The sequence below is a fragment of the Brassica napus genome, chromosome A6, assembly GCF_020379485.1.
Source record: "Brassica napus cultivar Da-Ae chromosome A6, Da-Ae, whole genome shotgun sequence".
Lineage (NCBI taxonomy): Eukaryota > Viridiplantae > Streptophyta > Magnoliopsida > Brassicales > Brassicaceae > Brassica > Brassica napus.
This window is the reverse complement of record NC_063439.1, coordinates 27,662,703-27,682,597: the sequence shown is the minus strand read 5'-3', so window position 1 is coordinate 27,682,597 and position 19,895 is coordinate 27,662,703. Positions and strand designations below refer to the sequence as shown.

The 19,895-nt window shown below is 34.9% G+C and overlaps 5 protein-coding genes across 8 annotated transcripts; 2 read left to right on the top strand and 3 right to left on the bottom strand.

The window, feature by feature from the left end:
- Window positions 1-142: 142 nt before the first annotated feature.
- Window positions 143-2,212, bottom strand: LOC106386408 (F-box protein SKIP31). 2 transcript variants are annotated; one of them, XM_048781425.1, is made up of 8 exons: window positions 2,024-2,212; window positions 1,620-1,829; window positions 1,440-1,513; window positions 1,287-1,362; window positions 1,069-1,179; window positions 809-983; window positions 551-718; window positions 143-465 (listed from the first exon to the last, which is right to left on the bottom strand). In XM_048781425.1, exons 1-8 carry the CDS (start codon window positions 2,084-2,086, stop codon window positions 395-397), a joined length of 948 nt encoding a protein of 315 aa, XP_048637382.1. In that variant the 5' UTR covers window positions 2,087-2,212; the 3' UTR covers window positions 143-394. The 2 variants fall into 2 exon arrangements, with proteins under 2 accessions (XP_048637382.1, XP_013681713.2); XM_013826259.3 differs by having other exon boundaries at window positions 1,623-1,829.
- On the top strand, window positions 2,202-3,866 carry LOC106386411 (ATP-dependent Clp protease proteolytic subunit 4, chloroplastic). The gene is made up of 3 exons (XM_013826261.3): window positions 2,202-2,785; window positions 3,063-3,571; window positions 3,692-3,866. Exons 1-2 carry the CDS (start codon window positions 2,217-2,219, stop codon window positions 3,544-3,546), a joined length of 1,053 nt encoding a protein of 350 aa, XP_013681715.2. The 5' UTR covers window positions 2,202-2,216; the 3' UTR covers window positions 3,547-3,571; window positions 3,692-3,866.
- Window positions 3,867-4,735: 869 nt separating this feature from the next.
- Window positions 4,736-5,935, bottom strand: LOC106386413 (transcription factor MAMYB). Its single transcript, XM_013826264.3, has one exon. The coding sequence runs from the start codon at window positions 5,889-5,891 to the stop codon at window positions 4,992-4,994; it is 900 nt and encodes a 299-aa protein (XP_013681718.2). The 5' UTR covers window positions 5,892-5,935; the 3' UTR covers window positions 4,736-4,991.
- A 6,396-nt stretch (window positions 5,936-12,331) lies between these two features.
- LOC106386415 (cyclin-dependent kinase F-4) lies at window positions 12,332-16,366 on the top strand. Of its 2 annotated transcripts, none has more exons than XM_022688036.2 (13): window positions 12,332-12,504; window positions 12,735-12,919; window positions 13,364-13,843; window positions 13,943-14,021; window positions 14,084-14,152; window positions 14,232-14,321; window positions 14,412-14,550; window positions 14,657-14,759; window positions 14,862-14,914; window positions 15,001-15,067; window positions 15,162-15,270; window positions 15,351-15,750; window positions 15,844-16,366. In XM_022688036.2, exons 3-13 carry the CDS (start codon window positions 13,836-13,838, stop codon window positions 16,023-16,025), a joined length of 1,299 nt encoding a protein of 432 aa, XP_022543757.2. In that variant the 5' UTR covers window positions 12,332-12,504; window positions 12,735-12,919; window positions 13,364-13,835; the 3' UTR covers window positions 16,026-16,366. The 2 variants fall into 2 exon arrangements, with proteins under 2 accessions (XP_022543757.2, XP_013681719.2); XM_013826265.3 differs by having other exon boundaries at window positions 12,735-12,930.
- A 218-nt stretch (window positions 16,367-16,584) lies between these two features.
- On the bottom strand, window positions 16,585-19,540 carry LOC106386419 (disease resistance RPP13-like protein 4). Of its 2 annotated transcripts, none has more exons than XM_048781424.1 (2): window positions 19,312-19,540; window positions 16,585-18,935 (listed from the first exon to the last, which is right to left on the bottom strand). In XM_048781424.1, exon 2 carries the CDS (start codon window positions 18,895-18,897, stop codon window positions 16,750-16,752), a length of 2,148 nt encoding a protein of 715 aa, XP_048637381.1. In that variant the 5' UTR covers window positions 18,898-18,935; window positions 19,312-19,540; the 3' UTR covers window positions 16,585-16,749. The 2 variants fall into 2 exon arrangements, with proteins under 2 accessions (XP_048637381.1, XP_013681725.2); XM_013826271.3 differs by having other exon boundaries at window positions 16,585-18,930; window positions 19,312-19,392.
- Between the last annotated feature and the right edge of the window lie 355 nt (window positions 19,541-19,895).

Below are 19,895 nucleotides of genomic sequence, written 5' to 3'. Positions count from 1 at the left end.
AGATAAAAAATGAAGTTTAAGAGTCAAATGAAAATCAGAAAATTAAGTTAATATATTATGTCAGAATGTCAGATGTATAAAAATTGATATATTAAAATGATAATAGAAATTTAGTTGACGCATTATTGTGGAATCAATCAACTAATTACCAACATCATATACTGGAGAAAGATGGAACTTAATCACTACATGTAAACATTTTTGTAAGGGCGATTGTATAGCAAATTACAGACAGATCTGCATAAATTACAAAGAAACATAAAGACTACAAAGAAAACATCATCTACTTTTGATTCATTGCACTCCACAGATGTTTTACCGTGAAGAACACATGCAGACTTGGTATTGAGACAGTAAAGATTCTGAAACTGAACGAAAAGTCTGAGACTTTTGATCAGCAGAACCCAAAGGAGCGATCTAACTCCTGCTCACTCTCGCAGTTGTATCCAAATTCAAAAGCTCGACCTAAGTAGATACATCACCACCGTTCACTTATATGTTGGAGATAAGAGTATAAACGGAAAAGGAGCAGAAGGAGACAGATATGTACCAAAACGGCCTCTTCCTGTTAATACTTCAGCTTCTTGTTCAGCTTCTTCCTCATCTGCGTCTGAATCATCTTGTACGAGCAAACTTTCAGAACAAAGCCCTGAGATAGTACACACCATGTTCCCACTCTCCCGACAAAATATTACTTCCTTGCAGTTGTCATCACATACTGTTTACAAGACCATAAAACACAAAAGGTTAAGTTTAAACAACACAAGCAAATTCATATTCTTTTTACAGCGCTCTTTTCATTTCATACCATGAACATTTCCAGTCTCTTGGCATATGAAAACGTCGTCGATCTGATGGTAATCACATTTTGTTCCCAAACAAACATGGCCAACAACAGCCTTATCGGGAAGTCCTTTGCTTTTCTTCCACATAGATACTTTGTCAAGTACAGTTTTGTCAAGAACTATCTGGTCATCCACCATCTAAAGCATTGCGAGAATACATCAAACTATGATTCGTAGTTGGAGAAAACAACACAAAACAACAACTATGAGATGCACAAGTTACCTGGGCCACAAGAGGTGCTTGGCTTCGCTTAGCTGCTTGCATTTGAATGTAATACTCTTTGAAATCCGTCGGACAGCTTCTGACAAGTTCAATCATGTCCTTCTCGTCACGCTAAATTTCAACAATGAGAAAAGAATGACACCTCTAATACCAACTCACAGCACCATTTATGTACTCTTCAACAATGTCACAAACAAAATGTAAACAAAACAACTCACATCGATATAAAGCTTCTTCCAAGCACACTCACGTAACATTCTAGTTGAAGGCATTAGACCCCACCGGATACAGTATCTGCAAAAAAAAAAACAATCAAAGGTGTACGTTTTTGAGTACAAAGGATTGATTTTGAAAGATCCAAGAGAGCTTACAGGCGACGCCATAAGGATTCATCAGAGGCAGCAAAGTTGAGAAATTTACACACTAAAGAGCATGATAGAAGATCCTGTAATAATCACATTCAAACAATTTAGATCAAACGCAACCCTCAAGATTATCAAGAAACGAATCACAAAACTATAGCTTGAGAATACAAAATGAACAATAAGTACCACCTCAGAGGATAAGAACTTGAAGATATGACGAAACAGCTCTGTAGGAACTTTGCTGAAAACTCCACTCTCTATTCTCTTTACAACATTTCTATCTCTGTTGCTACCATCTTCCTTCTGATCTCCATCCTTGTCTACAACCTTTGCTTTGTCCTTGTCAATACGTTGTCGTTTTGGTTCAGGTTCTTTCGTTTTATCTTCGTCCTCAACCTATTAAAAACACAAAGAATCAACCTTTCATATGAAAACATGAACCAGATGTATCTGATCTTGATTAAGACAGACCAAACCCAGATTCGATGTAATAAAATCAAAGATAATATGAATTACACGAAAAACATCAGATTTGCAATCTTATTACATGAAACTGAAAAAAATAAAATGATAATTGAGAAAAAAAATACGGAGGAGACTTCTGATTCGAGGAAGCGGGCGAAGCACTCGTCTTCATCATCGGAAAGAGACATGTTGTCGAATGGCGAGGATCGGAGCTCCGGTGACGACGGTTAATTTTATGTGGCCAAGGAAGGGACAGAGAGATGAGAGAGGGTTGGCGATGAGATTGGAGATGCCTTTGGGCCGAGCGGGCTTTCATTAATGGGCCTCATAGCTGAGGCTTTCATTAATGGGCCTCAGCTATCCTGTGGGGCTTTTGGGAGGGTCTGGCCCATACCCAACATATACCGGGTCGATAAGTCGGGTGTCTCTTTCCTCCTCCTCGAGAGTTTTATCAAATCCACTTTCCCCAATTCGTCTCCCAAAACTCTTCTTCTCGCTTCAGCCATGACAACCCTATCTCTCTCCTCCTCCTTCAAACCTTCCCTCGTTTCGTCAAGACTCAGCTCATCTTCCTCCGCCTCTTACTCTTCTTTCTCCAAACCCAACAACCTCTCCCTCAAACCCACCAAACTCATTTCGCCTCCCTTGAGAACTCCACTGAGATTCGCGAACGCTTCAATCGAGATGTCGCAGACCCAGGAGTCAGCTATTCGCGGCGCCGAATCCGACGTCATGGGTCTTCTCCTCAGGGAACGAATCGTCTTCCTCGGTAGCAGTATCGACGATTTCGTCGCCGACGCCATCATGAGTCAGTTGCTGCTGTTAGATGCTAAAGATCCTAAGAAAGACATCAAACTCTTCATCAATTCCTCTGGTGGCTCCCTCAGGTTGATTCTCCATCTGGGTTTCTTCCTTAGTAGCAAAAAGTTTCAGTCTTTAGCTTCTTAGCTTTGCCCTCGCAAGTTAGGTCAGATCATTAGCGTTTTAGTTGGCATCGCTAAGTAATTCAATTTTGTGAATTGAAGTGTCTCCGAAGTATAAATTAACCATCGTTAATGAAAGTTCAAACCTTTTCTGTGACTTCAAGTGATATCAGTTTTGTTGTTTACTAGTGTTTGATTGCGTTGAGTTATCTAACTTTATGTCCCTTTGTTATCTGTGTAGTGCAACGATGGCTATATACGATGTGGTTCAACTTGTGAGAGCTGATGTTTCCACGATTGCTCTCGGCATTGCTGCATCAACAGCTTCCATCATTCTCGGTGCGGGAACTAAAGGCAAGCGCTTTGCTATGCCCAACACGAGGATAATGATTCATCAGCCTCTTGGAGGTGCGAGCGGTCAAGCTATTGATGTTGAGATTCAAGCTAAAGAAGTTATGCACAACAAGAACAATGTCACAAGCATTATTGCTGGGTGTACTAGCCGTTCGTTTGAGCAGGTTCTGAAGGATATTGATAGGGACCGGTACATGTCTCCGATTGAAGCGGTGGAGTATGGTTTGATCGATGGAGTTATTGATGGGGACAGCATCATTCCTCTGGAGCCTGTTCCTGATAGGGTGAAACCGAGGGTGAACTATGAGGAGATTAGCAAAGATCCGATGAAGTTCTTGACTCCTGAGATACCTGATGATGAGATTTACTGAAAAGCCAAGCCTCGTCCAGAACCAGGTGAATTGACCGTATGAGAGACTATAGCTAGTTTCTGGTTAATGTTTAGCCATTGATTCTTCGTTTGTTATCTATTGAAGTGTAATCTAATGTTTCTTCATCGTTTTATTTTATTTCCAGGGATCTTCGAGTCGTAAGTTTAGAGGAAAAAGCTCGATAACTTCTGCGGCCAGGTTTACGAAATGGAAGTTGCCTCTGTATCTCATATTTTTGCTTATTCAGAAAGATAATTGTTCTTAAAGACTCTGTTGTAAGCATAACGACTTAAAGAAGCTGTAGTTGTTCATTTCATTTATCTTAATCTCGCTCATTACGCACTCCCTAGAAGCTTATAGTGATGAACCCCGTGTTAAAGGAACAGTTGTGTAAGCTAAAAAGCTGAACTATTCTACTAGAGGCAATAAATTAACTAACGAACAGAAGAAGCAAATTCTCACACAATAAACGTAGAGAGTTCCAGTGATACGTCTGGTTCATCTAACTCCGATATTGAAACGTTAGGAAGCAGAGACACCTCTTCATTGGATGTTCTACGCAGAGAATTTGGATTACTTCAGCAAACCAAACCAAACCAATAATGTCCTTTAGCAAAGCCGGAATCATCAGAGATCTGGTTGTATCCAGAACCCGCGGTAACAGTAGATGTTTCAGCAACTGTATTCGCAGCTAACGCTCTGAGACGGTAACGTTCAGCTCTTGACTCAATGACCTGTCCCACGATGGAAGCTCCAATGGTCAAAGCCACGGCTATTTTCGGCATCAGCACAGACTTCCTGAGCATAGCTATGAAAGGCACGCCAGCATGAACTGCTACAAACCAAGAAGGCGAGAACTTGATAAGTGATTGCCGGTTGTTAAAGTATTTTGTTGTTGACTTTTTTGTATGAAGCACGTGGTTGTATTCGGTGAGAAACCAAACCGAAAACCGTGACTATTTGGTAATGGAGATGGGATCACATGCCGTTTTGTCGTTATGATTATCTGATCCAACGACACAAGATTAGTGGACATTATAGACTTGTTTGTGAACTGGGCTAATGAGTTTTCCTTTATTTGGTACGAAATCAATCATAAACCGAAAACAACTATGAACATCTAAACCATTTTCATGCCAAGTTCACACCCCTTTTCCCTCTCCCCAAACCACTATAGTATGCCTTTCAATAAACCAAAGAAAATAAAAAACACTTTTACCAACCATCAATCATACAACCACTGGATAAAAGTAGACGAGCCATAACCTAAAGAGTAGGTTTCACTAGAGTTTCTTCTCCTTACTCTCATTCTAGATAACAACATTATCCCAAGAACATGTCATTCAACATAACAACATTAACCCAAGAATAGTGATTATCATCTTCCAATTATTCAGAAAACATGTAACTAACAAGAGTCTCTCAAAATCAACTTCTCTCGCTAACTAATTGGCTCCAGACTTGGAGCTCCGAAACCCTTTCTTAAGCTCAGTAACTCTCTTCATACAAGCTGCCTTGGACTTCTTCCCAGGCACAGCAGCTGCAACCTTCTCCCATCTCATGGCCGCTTCTTTCGGAAAAGCTTTAAGAGCATTGAGCAGAGCAATGTCTTCTCCATTACTCCAAGTCTCCTCATCTCCTCCCGCGTCTTCTTCTTCTTCTTCTTCACCCAATCTCGGATCCGAAGAAGAAGCTTTCCTGTTCTTCAGAAACTGAGCGTAATCATCACTCTCGTAGACTTTCTTCTCCCCAATCTCTTTCGCCTTCTTGATCACATTCTCCGTCTTGTACTTCCCTCCAAACGCCGCCGCCACCGCCTCCCACCGCCCAGGCTTCCCCGCCGGATGCTTTACCAGCTGCTTCTTCAGAATCTCCATCTCTTCTTCACTCCACTCCTTCACAGATCCATGAATCTCACTCCGATCGCGATCCACTTTTACCGGATGTGGATTTTCCGGCGGTTTCTCGCTCTTCGTCACTTTATTAGATCGCTTGTTCCTCCTCGATTCACGTTCGTTATCCGTCGAGTGCTCCTCCTTGATCTCCTCCGGCTCCAAGATCTGACCGTAACCGACGCGGATTTTGCCACCGGTGAGGGGAGGAGGCGCGAAAGGACCGACGAGGAAGGAGATTGCGAGCCATAAGAGAAGCGATTGGGCAGGCTCGGATTCGAAGTAGAAGAAGGAGAGTGATAGAGTGAGGAGGGAGATAACGACGGAGATTGAGATGAAGATCTTGCTAGGGGCTTTATGATCTTCCTCCTCCTCGTCCTCCGTCTTGCGGCGAGAAGAGGAAGGACGAGATTGGAAGACGAATCTTGGCTTGTCTTCGTCGTAAAACTCCATTGCTCCTCTCCCGATTTGTCTCGTACTCTTCCTTCTGTGTGTAGAGGAGGTGAAATTAAACAATGCTGGAAATTAGTATTGGGCCTTTTTAGATTGGGCTTTCGTATATTTAAAGCCCATATAGTTGGACGAAGTTGATTTTATAAATCTACGATGTTGAAGGCTTATTATGTGATAACTCAGACTAGGGATTAACCCGGGCTACGCCCGGGATTTTTATTTTTTTCTAATTGAAGTTGTTAAATTATTTATATTTAGGCTATGATTTATATTTATATAAATGTTAAAATGCATGTCATAATTAAAATTTATTTTTAAATTTTAACACGTTAAATTAACATATTTTTTACTATTTAAATATTTTTTTGTAATTTTATTGGCTATCTAGTTATCATATTTAACAAAACTATCTTTTGAGTGTTGGAATAAATGTTTTAGAGATTTTATTAAACTGCAGAGTATTTTTGGATCGACCACATGCTCAACATTCGATCGATCCGTAAAATGATGGTCGATCTCCTTGGCCAGGTAGGTACAATTTTAGCAAAAATATCTTTTATTTTCAAATATTAAGTATATAACTATTATTTTTAATATTTTTTAATTGTATTTTTGATTAAATTATTGTATTATAATGGTTATGTAAATATTTTTTGTGATGTTTGAATTTTTGTTGTTCGTATACTTAACCTAGATGATATTGATGTTTAACAATTTATTGTTTTCTGGAAATAGAAAATAATGATATATCAAAACGTATCTAATACTTGTTAAATGATATTATAATGTAAATTACATTCATTATTTGAAAATAAACATTTGTTGTTTTTATTTTTATTTTAAATCAGAAATTATTTTTATTTAAAAACATTATTCATATATAATATAATAGTTTAAGTTTGGAAGATTAATCTAAATATATAAATTATGTATATTTTTTAAAAAATAATTTAAGATATTATATATTGAGTATTTGAATAAAAGCTGAATTTCTTATCTTGAAAATCAGATATTTATATTTTTGTCTTCATGTTATACTCACCAATCCATCATTGATATTTATAACTCAGTACGTTTTTTTTTAAACTTAGTTTTAAGTAATAAACGAATTTAATAAATTAAATTCATCACCTATAATGTTCTGTAAACTATATTTGAAAAGTCTCTAAAATTATATTTTAAGCATAATATTATTATTATTATTTAATTTAAGTTATTTTAAACATAATATATGCTAAACCAACTTAAATTATATTTACAATAGGACCATCCTAAACCGGTTAGTAAACCAAAAACAATACTAAACCAATATGAACCAATACTTGATTCGGCGAGGAAGGAAGTGTTTCGGGATAAACGCTTGAATGGTTATTAACTGAAATGGTTTGATCATGAAAGAGTTAGTATGAATATTAACAATAAAATTATGGATTAGATTAATTTAAATTTGTAAGAATACCTTTGAGTCTATGAAAAACAATTCAATTCCCATGAATAAGTTTGGCTTTTGGAAGTTGTGGGTTTCCCAACAATGAATCCACATAACAAAAAGTTTGTTGTTATAAAAAAATCTCATTCAAGGTCATTAAAGGTTTTTGGTACGGCAAGAGTTGATAGTGAAACCATTTTTTTGCTCGAGTGCTTTGAAATTTTCCTTAATAGTGTGAGATTGATGTGGATGGAATAATGAGTTTTATAGGGACTTTTTTGATGTAAAACTATACATTTTTTTTGTTTAATGTGGTATTTCCATTTTTATATAATTTACTACCACTTTAAGATAGAAGTACATTTTAAGATAGATGCTTAAATCTTAATGTACTTTTTCCATTTTTTAAAATGTTTATTTCCATTTCTTACATTTTTATTTACGTAATATCTATATTTTATATTTTTAAATAGATATTTAAATATTAATGTACTTTTTCCATTTTTAAATTGTGTATTTACTTATATTATATATTTTACATTTTAAGATAGATGTTTAATGCTTGATGAACTTTTTCAATTTTTAAAAAAATTGTGTATTTACTTATTATTACATATATAATTCATATATTATATATTTACATTATTTACTTATTATTTATTTTCCTGTATATGTATTTCCATTTCTTGTACTTTTAATTTACTTAATATCTCTATTTTACATTTTAAGATAGATGTTTAAATCTTAATGTACGTTTTCCATTTTTTAAATTGTATATTTCCATTTGTTATACTTTCATTTTACGTAATATCTATATTTAAATTTTAATATATATTTTTAAATCTTAATGTAATTTCCCATTTTTTAAATTTGGTATTCACTTATATTATATATTTACTTATTATTTATTTTTCTTTATATTGTGTATTTCTATTTCCTATAATTTCTATTTACTAATAATTTTATATTTTAAGATTGATTTACATTTTAAGATAGATGTTTAAATACTAATGTATTTTTCCATTTTTTTAAATTGTGTATTTCCTTTTCTTATATTTTCTATTTACTTAATATCTATATTTTACATTTTAAGATAGATGTTTAATATTTAATGTACTCTTTCCATTTTTTTAAAATTGTGCATTTACTTATTATTGTATATATAATTCGTATATTTATATATTTATAACATTTACTTATTATTTATTTTTCTATATATTGAGTATTTCTCTTTCTTATACTTTATATTTAGTTAATGTCTATATTTTATATTTTAAGATAGATGTTTAAATCTTTACGTATTTTTCCATTTTTAATGTAAAACGGCAATGTTTAATAGAAGAACTTGGATAAATAGTCAAATAGTTATATTTATGTTTTTTTTTCTTTTTTTAATAAAATGGTAATATTACATTATGGAGATAACCCGTTTTTTTAGTGAACAATGGTAATCTTACATATGTTTAATGTAGTTTTTCCATTTTTTTATGTTGTATGTTTACATATTATTTTTATTTTAAATGTAAAATGGTAATTTTACATATGTTTAATGTAGTATTTCCATTTTTTATGGTGTATGTTTACATATTATTTATTATTTTCGAAATTATATATAATTTTCTTTTTACAAAATAGTAATGTTACATTATGGAGATAAGCCGTCTTTTTTTTGTTTTAGTGAAAAATGGTAATCTTACATATGTTTAATGTAGTTTTTTCATTTTTATGTTGTATGTTTACATATTATTTTCTTAAAATAAAAATGTAAAATGTAATCTTACATATGTTTAATGTAGTATTTCCATTTTTATGTTGTATGTTTTACATATATTTATTATTTTTAAAATTATATATAATGTTTTTTGTTGTTTTTATAAAACGGTAATGTTACATGATGGAGATAAGCCGTCTTTTTTTAAGTGAAAAATAGTAATCTTACATATGTTTAATATAGTTTTTCTATTTTTTTATGCTGTATGTTTACATATTTTTTATAATTTTCAAAAATAAGTAATATTAAAATGTAAAACTATATTTTATGCCACGTGTCATCTTTCGAGATTATATTATATATTTACTTATTATTTATTTTTCTTTATATTGTGTATTTTTATTTCTTATACTTTCTATTTACTAATAATTTTATATTTTAAGATTGATTTACATTTTAAGATAGATGTTTAAATACTAATGTACTTTTTCCATTTTTTTAAATTGTGTATTTCCTTTTCTTATACTTTCTATTTGCGTAATATCTATATTTTACATTTTAAGATAGATGTTTAAATCTTAATATATTTTTTCATTGTTTTTAAGTTGTGTATTTTTTTTTCTTATATTTTCTATTTACTTAATATCTATATTTTACATTTTAAGATAGATGTTTAATATTTAATATACTCTTTCCATTTTTAAAAAATTGTGCATTTACTTATTATTGTATATATAATTCGTATATTTATAATATTTACTTATTATTTTTTTTTTATATATTGAGTATTTCTCTTTTTTATACTTTATATTTAGTTAATGTCTATATTTTATATTTTAAGATAGATGTTTAAATCTTTACGTATTTTTCTATTTTTAATGTAAAACGACAATGTTTAATAGAAGAACTTGGACAAATAGTCAAACATATTTATGTTTATTGTAGTATTTCCATTTTTATGTTGTATGTTTTACATATATTTATTATTTTCGAAATTATATATAATGTTTTTTGTTTTTTTTATAAAACGGTAATGTTACATTATGGAGATAAGCCGTCTTTTTTTTAAGTGAAAAATAGTAATCTTACATATGTTTAATGTCACGTGTCATCTTTCGAGATTATATTATATATTTACTTATTATTTATTTTTCTTTATATTGTGTGTTTTTATTTCTTATACTTTCTATTTACTAATAATTTTATATTTTAAGATTGATTTGCATTTTAAGATAGATGTTTAAATACTAATGTACTTTTTCCATTTTTTTAAATTGTGTATTTCCTTTTCTTATACTTTCTATTTGCGTAATATCTATATTTTACATTTTAAGATAGATGTTTAAATCTTAATATACTTTTTTCATTGTTTTTAAGTTGTTTATTTCTTTTTCTTATATTTTCTATTTACTTAATATCTATATTTTACATTTTAAGATAGATGTTTAATATTTAATATACTCTTTTCATTTTTAAAAAATTGTGCATTTACTTATTATTGTATATATAATTCGTATATTTATATATTTATAATATTTACTTATTATTTTTTTATATATTTAGTATTTCTCTTTTTTATACTTTATATTTAGTTAATGTCTATATTTTATATTTTAAGATAGATGTTTAAATTTTTACGTATTTTTCTATTTTTAATGTAAAACGGCAATGTTTAATAGAAGAACTTGGACAAATAGTCAAACATATTTATGTTTATTGTAGTATTTCCATTTTTATGTTGTATGTTTTACATATAATTATTATTTTCGAAATTATATATAATGTTTTTTGTTTTTTTTTATAAAACGGTAGTGTTACATTATGGAGATAAGCCATCTTTTTTTTTTAAGTGAAAAATAGTAATCTTACATATGTTTAATGTAGTTTTTTCATTTTTTAATGCTGTATGTTTACATATTTTTTACAATTTTCGAAAATAATTAATATTAAAATGTAAAACTATATTTTATGCCACGTGTCATCTTTTGGGAGAAATTTTTTCCTCTGATGTGGACGTCCTATGGAGCCTCAAAAGCTCCCTTTTATTAGTAGAGATTAGGAGGTTTCATGTTTATCACGTGTAACAACTTGTTGGCATGGAAAGCAAAGCATGTTACAAAAGGAAAAAAAAATAAAAAAGGAAAGCAAAGCAAAGAAAAGCAGAGAGAATAACAAAAGGATATATGAGACAGGAAGATGTTTTCGATAAGGTTCGAGACGGATTATTCGGATTTGGAGGATATGACCACGAACCTGATGAATTGGTTAATTTTTGCGACAGAAATTAAAGTGTTGTGAAAACCAGGGGAAAATTTTGAAGATGTGAGGCTATCTTATATTCGGTCATGCGAACGGGCTAGTAAAAGATGCAAAAAATAGAAAACATATTTGTTCTCATATAAATCAAATTCGGACAGAAAAAATGCTATTCGGAGAATCGCTATTGGCATGACTGGTTTTCCCGCTACCACCCGCAAACGCAGCTTTTGCGGTTGGTAGCGGTTGTTGGCGTTTTGCAACAATCGCTCAAACCGTTCCAAACCGTTCCAAACCGCTCCAAATCGCTCCGAACCTCATAAATTCAAAAGCTGGTTACAGCTAGCGTTTGCGGTTGCGGGCGGTTGCGGGAGGATAAAAAAAATTTCTTTTTTTCCAAAACAATATAAATACAAAAATAAAAATATTCAATAAAAAAATTAAATTAGAATTATAAAAATGCTAAAATATATCTATTAAATTTTAATTAATATTATAAAACTTTAAAATAAAAATATTTTCTATATTTAAAAAAAATTAAACTATAACTTTCTAAATATAACTTTTATATTTATTATAATATTATTATTTTTGATATTTTTATAATTGTATAAAATGTAAATATTGTTAATTTATTATTTAACCGCTGTTGCACTTGGTAGTTAACCAGTCATAAGTATCCCGCAAACGCACCAATTTTTAACCGCAGAACCAGTCGTACAAATCTCTTAAAACCGCTAGAAACCGCAACCACCCGCATCCGCAAACTCCCGCAACCGCAACCGCAACCGCTGCGGTTAAACAAGTCAGGCCCTTAATCTAGTTCACATGGGCAGCGGAAAAAAAAAAGGGATAAATGTTTGGAGAAGCCGGTCATCAAAATTTTCAAAATCTCACGGTTCAAATTAGTGAAGACGTCATCAACGATTAAATCAACGGTTTGCATGTAATTTGTTAATGTAGGGTCGAGATGAACTACAACCCACAAGACACGACCATAACATTGCTGACTAACGATAAAATATTCCTTTTATCACGAGAGATAGAGCGGTGAGATATTCCAAAAGTAGGTTTCGTTTTGTTTATTATCAGTAACTATCACGAAAGAACCTCACAAAAATACGCGGCGAGGAGATAGAGCGGTGGAGTTTGGGAAGGAGAACCTTTCTGGATAAAGTCTTTTCCCGTGACGGAGCTTATGCCTATTGTCCCTTGAGGTTAATCAAAGATCTTGGCGAATTGTTTCTAAATAGATTTTTAGGGTTACGATTCTGTGGGATATACTCTGTTCTTCATTGCTTGCAATTATGGTTTTGTTATTGTGTTTCCTGATATTCCTAGGAGTCTATTGGAACTGGATTTCATTTGCTATTAAATCGTTATTGTTTCTAATTCCATGTAGCTTCTGATATTGATTCTTCTTACTGCTGTTTGTGTTCATTATCAGGTTACACTTGTAGTGGATTTGCTTCTTTTTGAGACATGGAACTAGATTACATGTGCTCTGGCTGCTACCACTTTCGGGTTTTGTCACTGCAAGAAGCACTCGATTTGCGGTTTCTTGCGCCTTCAGACTTCCTTGTTGGCTCTTTCGTCATCTGCACTTAGTGTTCTCCGCCATCTTTATGGAAGGTGCGAGTCAGGTATGTCTTTTTTTCTCTTCGACTCTATTATTTTCAATAGAGCAATATAAAGCGAGTATTAAAAAAAGAGTTGCAATCGTTCCCAATTCAGTTTGAAACGTGGTGTTTTTGGATTAATTTGAAGATTATCTCTCTTGAGATTCAACTATTCCTGAAACAAATATGGAGCTTTTATATGAAAAATCTTAGAAAAAAAAATTGAATATTATTGGAATATTAGTAGTTTAGTGAAAAAAAAAGAAAGAAATTTAGAGAAGGAAAAAAAGTGCTATGAAGAATCTAGGAAATCTCAAAAAGGAATACTATATGATAGAGTTAAAGGATATTATCATATACTCCAAACTTACATCTTATTATATCACTGCTGAATTTTCTTTTACCGCATATATTTGTTGAAACAAGATTGTTTGTGTGGCACCTTTGTTTTGTGCAGGGTTGATGTCTGCAAGTTATCATTCCTTCGAATAGGCCGAGAGTCTCTCATCTAAACCTGGTCCCTAGAGTAAAAAAAAATCCTGTTAGTCCCTATTCCATATCTGGTTCTTGTAGAAGACTGAACAAGGATGTATATCAGTTTCTTTTCAACTTTTGACATGTTGTAGCTTTGATAGTGTTGTCTTCTGAGTCTCCGAACCTCTTGAGTGAATTGTTCTCAACATTCCTACTTGTTGGTTCATTCTTCATTGAGTCTTCCAGTTCCCAACATGTTTTGTCTTCTTCTCTTGCTGTCTTTCTTTTACCTTGATGGTCAACCAATTGGTTTTCATAAGTAAAAAACGGCCAGCCTACCCTGCGGGAGAATCTTGGAGTTTTGCTGGCATACGAACAAGTGGAAGATTGAAGTTATAGAAACATTTCAGTTCTCTAGAGACAAAAACCAAAGGAGATAATATACTGTAGAGGAGATGGAGAGGTAGGTTTGATTTCTAGCATGTTTTTCTCTTATCTTTGGCTTCAGACCCCTTGATTTATATATTACCTTTTTACTTTTCGATGCCTTATGCAACCATAGGTATAATTTAATCAAAGAAGTTGGTGATGGAACTTTTGGGAATGTTTGGCGAGCTGTCAATAAACAGACGGGTGAAGTGGTAAGTTGTTTTCTCTGAGATATCAAGGCTTTTTATGGTACTGAAGTTTTTCCTATGAACAGGTTGCGATTAAAAAGATGAAGAAGAAGTATTACTCTTGGGAAGAATGTATTAATCTGAGAGAAGTGAAGGTATTGTTACTCCTTCACCGAAAATGTTCTCAATCTTTCTTCTTGTATGTTTGCTGATTCCTCTCTTTTCTCATATTAGTCGCTTAGCAGAATGAACCATCCAAACATTGTGAAGCTGAAGGAAGTCATCCGGGAAAATGATATTCTATACTTTGTTTTCGAGTACATGGTATGCTTTTGCTACTTTTGTTTGATCTGTTTGCTATACCTTTTTTATTCTGCATTACCCTAAACATTGTTTCCGTTCTTACTCGTTCAGGAGTGCAATCTTTACCAGCTTATGAAGGATCGCCCTAAGCTCTTTGCAGAATCTGAAATCCGAACTTGGTGCTTTCAAGTCTTTCAAGGTCTTTGTTACATGCATCAGCGTGGATACTTCCACCGCGATCTTAAGCCAGGTCATTGATAGCCTTGAGTTACCAATAAACACAACATAGTTTACTTTTTAAACCACATAGTTCAATACGTTGTCAATGCAACTTGTGTATTTTTTTTCTGATGCAGAGAATCTATTAGTCTCTAAAGATGTTATAAAGATTGCCGATCTTGGCCTGGCCCGGGAGATTAACTCAAGTCCACCTTATACAGAATATGTCTCTACACGCTGGTGAGATTCACTTCCTTGCTCTGTTGAAATGCTTTTCTAAGAAAATCAATCTGTTTGTAGTTCAATGATATATATATGCTAAAAAGTTTGTGTTTCTAACAGGTATAGGGCACCTGAAGTACTGCTACGGTCATATGTATACACGTCAAAAGTTGGTTAGTACTCCCAATATACCAATAAAAGAAGTCTTTCTACATTGTATTGGTCCATTTGTTAACAATGTGTACGTTTTGTGTTACAGATATGTGGGCTATGGGCGCTATTCTGGCTGAGCTGTTGTCTCTTCGCCCTCTTTTTCCTGGAGCTAGGTACTTGGCATTACAGCTTTCCTTACTTAATAAACAATGCTGCGGATGTGATGTTAAGCTACCAAAATCTCTTTCTTTTTTTTTATGTATGCAGTGAAGCAGATGAGATACATAAAATCTGCAGTGTGATAGGCAGCCCAACTGAACATACATGGTTGGAGGGGCTTAATCTAGCTAGCGTACTAAATTACCAATTCCCTCAGGTAAACACTCGCCCAATTCTTCAATGTTTCTGGAGAAAATAAAAGCTTCACTAGTAACGATTTGTTTGTTTATCTTGCAGCTTCCCGGTGTACACCTTTCAAGCTTGATGCCGTATGCTAGTGCAGAGGCGGTTAACCTTGTTGAGCGACTCTGCTCGTGGGATCCCAGCAATAGGCCGACGGCTGCAGAGGCTTTGCAGCATCCGTTCTTCCAGAGTTGCTACTACTATGTTCCACCATCTCTCCGTGCCAAACAGTCTGTTGGAGAGAGAGGGCCTCTCGAGCATCAGCAGCAATCCCTCAAGACTAATAAGGCGCCATTCAACAGTTATGCTCCTCCATTTGGTGCTTGTCAGGCTCAGCGGAAGCTGGAGATGTCTAATAAGATTAACCAGGACACAACATGGAACAAGAAGGCTGTCGGAAGTTATCATGTTAGAGATGCTAGGTATATACCACCGCCTGGAAGGAAGTGTCCTTGTAAGTAAAAAAAATTCACATCAAACTTTTGTTCTTTTGTTGGCATAGTTTGATTACTCATCTGAAGGGAAATCAAATGGTGCACATTTGCAGCATCGATGAACAAGAAGTGGGTCTTTCCTCGCGGGTCATCAGAGACTGCAGTGGCAAATGCAGCGGTGGGCGGAGGAAGATGGAGGCCGGCGATGAAGGCAGGGTGGGTGGGAGAAAGTGGTGACATGTTCCTTAGACCTATACAGCCTCCAAATCCTTACTCTAGGAGAATCGCTGGTTAAAACCGAAAGGATGACTCACTCTTTTAAGTTATCATCTTCTTCTACTACCCGAGGGTCCATGGTCATTTCAAGACACAGCTATGTTTGATTTCCTTTTCCAAAAACTCTCTTCCTTGTGCATGGAGCTTCTTCTTCTGCCTGTACTGGTTTTAATGTTTCGGTCATGGTTTGGCTCTGTATATTTTCTTTTCTTTTCGCAATAAAGCTCACAGACGTTGGACCAAACCTTGTTTTCATCAACTTCGATGGGCAGTAAAACAGCTATATGTGTAATCTTGACTCAGCCATGTATATAAACGTTTTGCAACATGCGACTGAATGATATGTTTCTTGAGTTAGTATCTGAAAGTGTTGATCTTGTAACTGAACAAAACCTTGAGAGATGCATAGTTTGTCTACCTACGCTTGCATCTGCAGTTTATGAGAGTTTTTAAGTACAGTATTAGCCTCTCAACACATGTAGATAGAGATATGGTAGATCATTTCAGTTAATTATAATGCATTTAAAAATGCTTCATAGCTCATTTAGAGTAGCTAGCATCACCAAAAAAAAAGCAAAGCAAAGCAAACATACCAAGCTCTTTTATTAAACAGTTCACAAACAACACCACTTGAAAGCAAAACATCAAATACAAAATGAGAAGCAAATACACAACAACAACAATGAGAATTAAAAGGAACATAACACACAATAGCAGATTCAAATTTTGACAGCTGGAAACTCTTAGTTTAGACTTGAGTTTTTTTTGCGCCAGATTCCAATTCCATCGCAGGGGCAGAAGCTAACTTGAGGAGACTGATACTTATCCAAGAACTCCAGATTTGGAAAGAGTTCCCCCAGCTCCCTCCACTCCACTTTAAACCTGGGAAGAAATTTCAGACGCAAGACCTTGACTTTGCACTCCTTTGTCTCCTCAGTCTCAAACTTTCCAAATCCAGTAAGTTCGGTTCCTCCTTTAATGTAGAGTTTCTCAAGACCACCAAGTTTATGTGGCTTAAGCCATGAAGGAAGATCCCTATCAGGAAAACACTGTAGGTCCAGTTTCTTCAGCTTCTTAGGAAGCTTGGGAACCTTTCCTTCTTGGGAAGCTGGGCCCTTAACCATTGTTATCTGTCTTATGAACTGTTTTACTCCTCCAACAGCAGCTTCAACTTTCTTGTGTTCATTAATACCTCCCCATGCCACTTTAAACTTCTCAAGACTTTTGAACTCTTCAACAGCCCGGAACAGATCATTCACACTGAAATCACCTTTGTTTATCGTAATGCTCAGCTTCCTCAGCTTCTCCAAGTGCACCAACTCAGCCAACGTGCAGACCTTCTCCTCATCATTAGCATCACTCACCACAAACCCCTTGAGAACCACCAAGTTATTCAGCCAAGACAGCCTCTTAGGCATCCGGTCTATCATGTAGCAATCCGTAATGTCCAAGTAAGTCAGCGCCTTGAGCGAATCTATCTTCTCCGGAAGCTTCTCCAAGTTATAGCATGCTCTAAGGTCCAAGATGATCAGCTCACGAAGCTTACAGACAGCGTCGTCAAGCCTTTCGATTCTCGAGATCCCTTGGAAGCTCAAGAGTCTTAGTTTAGTCATATGCTTCAAGTGTCTCATGAGCTCTGGATTCTCAACCTCGATGTGGCGCTTGGCCGTTCTCTCCCATCTGCCCAAGTAAAACACCTTGAGGGACTTGAACACAGTTTTTGACATGGGACCAAACTTCTTCTTGGCTGATGGTTGGTCCTCTGAGAACCATTTGAACGCGAAATCAGGAAACCTCTCGGAGACATTGAACACTGTCTCGATGAGATTCACGTCTGGCATTTTAGTAGCTTTTGCTTCTGGTTGGCTTGATGACCCCTCCACAAGGCAGACCTTGTTTAAGTCTGATTTGTGCATGGTTGGCTTCTCCCCTTTACGGTAAATATCAAAGAGTTTGATCTCCTTTGAGATGAGAACCACTGAAGAATGCACAAAGGGAGTCATCTTGTAGCTGTTCGGGTCCACTTTGCGTTTGTTTTCAACAGGTTCAATCAACCTTTCCTTAACGAACTCGTCAAGAATGGCCTCAACAACATCTTCAGGTTTGCCTTCATCAGGTAGAATCCCTTCCCCGATCCACCAGTACATTAGCATCGTTCTGTTCACCTCTTGATTCTCAGGGAACACAGCGAAGCTCAGCAGACAGATCTTCTTGTGGTTACTACTAAGGTTCATGAATTTGTCTCTTACATGTCTGAAAACAGCGAGTCTTTTGAGATCTTCTTCATTGACATGGATAGCAGGCAAGCATTCAATACCTTTGCCGTTGTTCTCTCCGTCGCCACCCTCAGAGTCCAACCCACCAGGCTTTCTGCGTTTGTTGGGCAACAAAGGGACCTGACACATCAAGTTAAAGATCTTCTTGTTGATATCCTCAAGATCTTTCTTCATACCCTTGGTCAACACAGCATTTGAAGAAACCTTCTCAACTTTCTTAAGCAGCTTTTCAAGTGGAGTGATATGTTTCCCCACCTCATCTGCAACTTCGCAGCGAAGGTCTTGCAGCTTCACCACGTCTTCCTTGAGCAGACGTAGGTTACGTCTCAGCTTAGGGATATAACGCTCGGTATCGTCCTGCTCGGTTAAAGAAGGTACAGGGAGACTGGTCGTTTTCTTCAGCCCTTCTTTCTCAGGGACTTGTGAGGGGTTGGTGAGATGAGCAACATCGCTTCTAGACGTTATTAGAACTTGTTCCTTTTGGGATGGAGGGACAAACTTCTTATGCAAATTATCCACGATTTCGAGGATGTCTCTGATGGCTGGCGTTGGATCATCTTTTGTCCTCGGTGGTAAGATCACTGTCTGCTGATTCGAGGGCTCCTCAGAAGCCATGAGCACCTAGTGGTCAACGACCTTTCTTCTCAGCTAAGCTAAATCAAACAGACAAATAACCAAAACAAGAAAGGTTGGTTATAACAGTGAACAAGTCATCATTTTTTTCCAAAAAAAAAAGAAGGAAATATATCCAAGAAAATAGCACAACTCATAACACAGTTCATGTCTGAAATTCTACAGAGAATCTTACTACCATCTCTCTCTCTCTCTATCTGTCTTTCTTTCTTTCTCAAGTCAACTCAAGCTATGAAACAAAATAGAAGAAGCAAAATCAAGAAAGAAAGAAAAAATATGTAAAACAGTAATGGATTTTTTTTCAAGATTCCTGTAGATCGAAGCGATTCCATAACCAAATCAGTAATCGATCGGAGAAATATATTTTCTGTAGAAAGCGTTGGAACAGAATCTTACCCGTTTCACCGGAGAAGAAGCGTCTCCCTTGCAACTTCAAGTCAACTGTCAAAAACGGATATGAATTTTTGGCTCAACTATGTCAGTGGCTAGGGCTCGGAAATTTTAATCATTGCCCGCGGGCTCCGTCCCGTTTGATTCTATGCGGGGCGGATGCGGATCGAACCATTTGAAATTTTTAAATCATGGATGCGGGTCTGGATCAAGATTATTTTGAGCTAGACAGATGTGAATCAGCCGAATTTGAGTCGCGAGAATCTGCCAATCCGTAAATTAAACAAAAAAATTTCAAAAAAAAATATTTTTCGTAAAATATATAAAAAACAATAAATATTTATATAATTTTAATTATAAATATATTATTTTAATAGTATTTTTTTTTTAAAATAACTATTATATAAATAAAAAATAATTATTATATAATTAGAAAATAATCATTTTTAATTAAAATAACTATTTTTAATAAAATTAGTATTACTCGCGGGTTTGGCGGGTTACCCGCGGGTTTTGACGGGACATGTGCGGATATAAAAGTTTTTGTTTGCGGATTATGCGGATCGAGTTTTTGAATCGAAAAAATGATT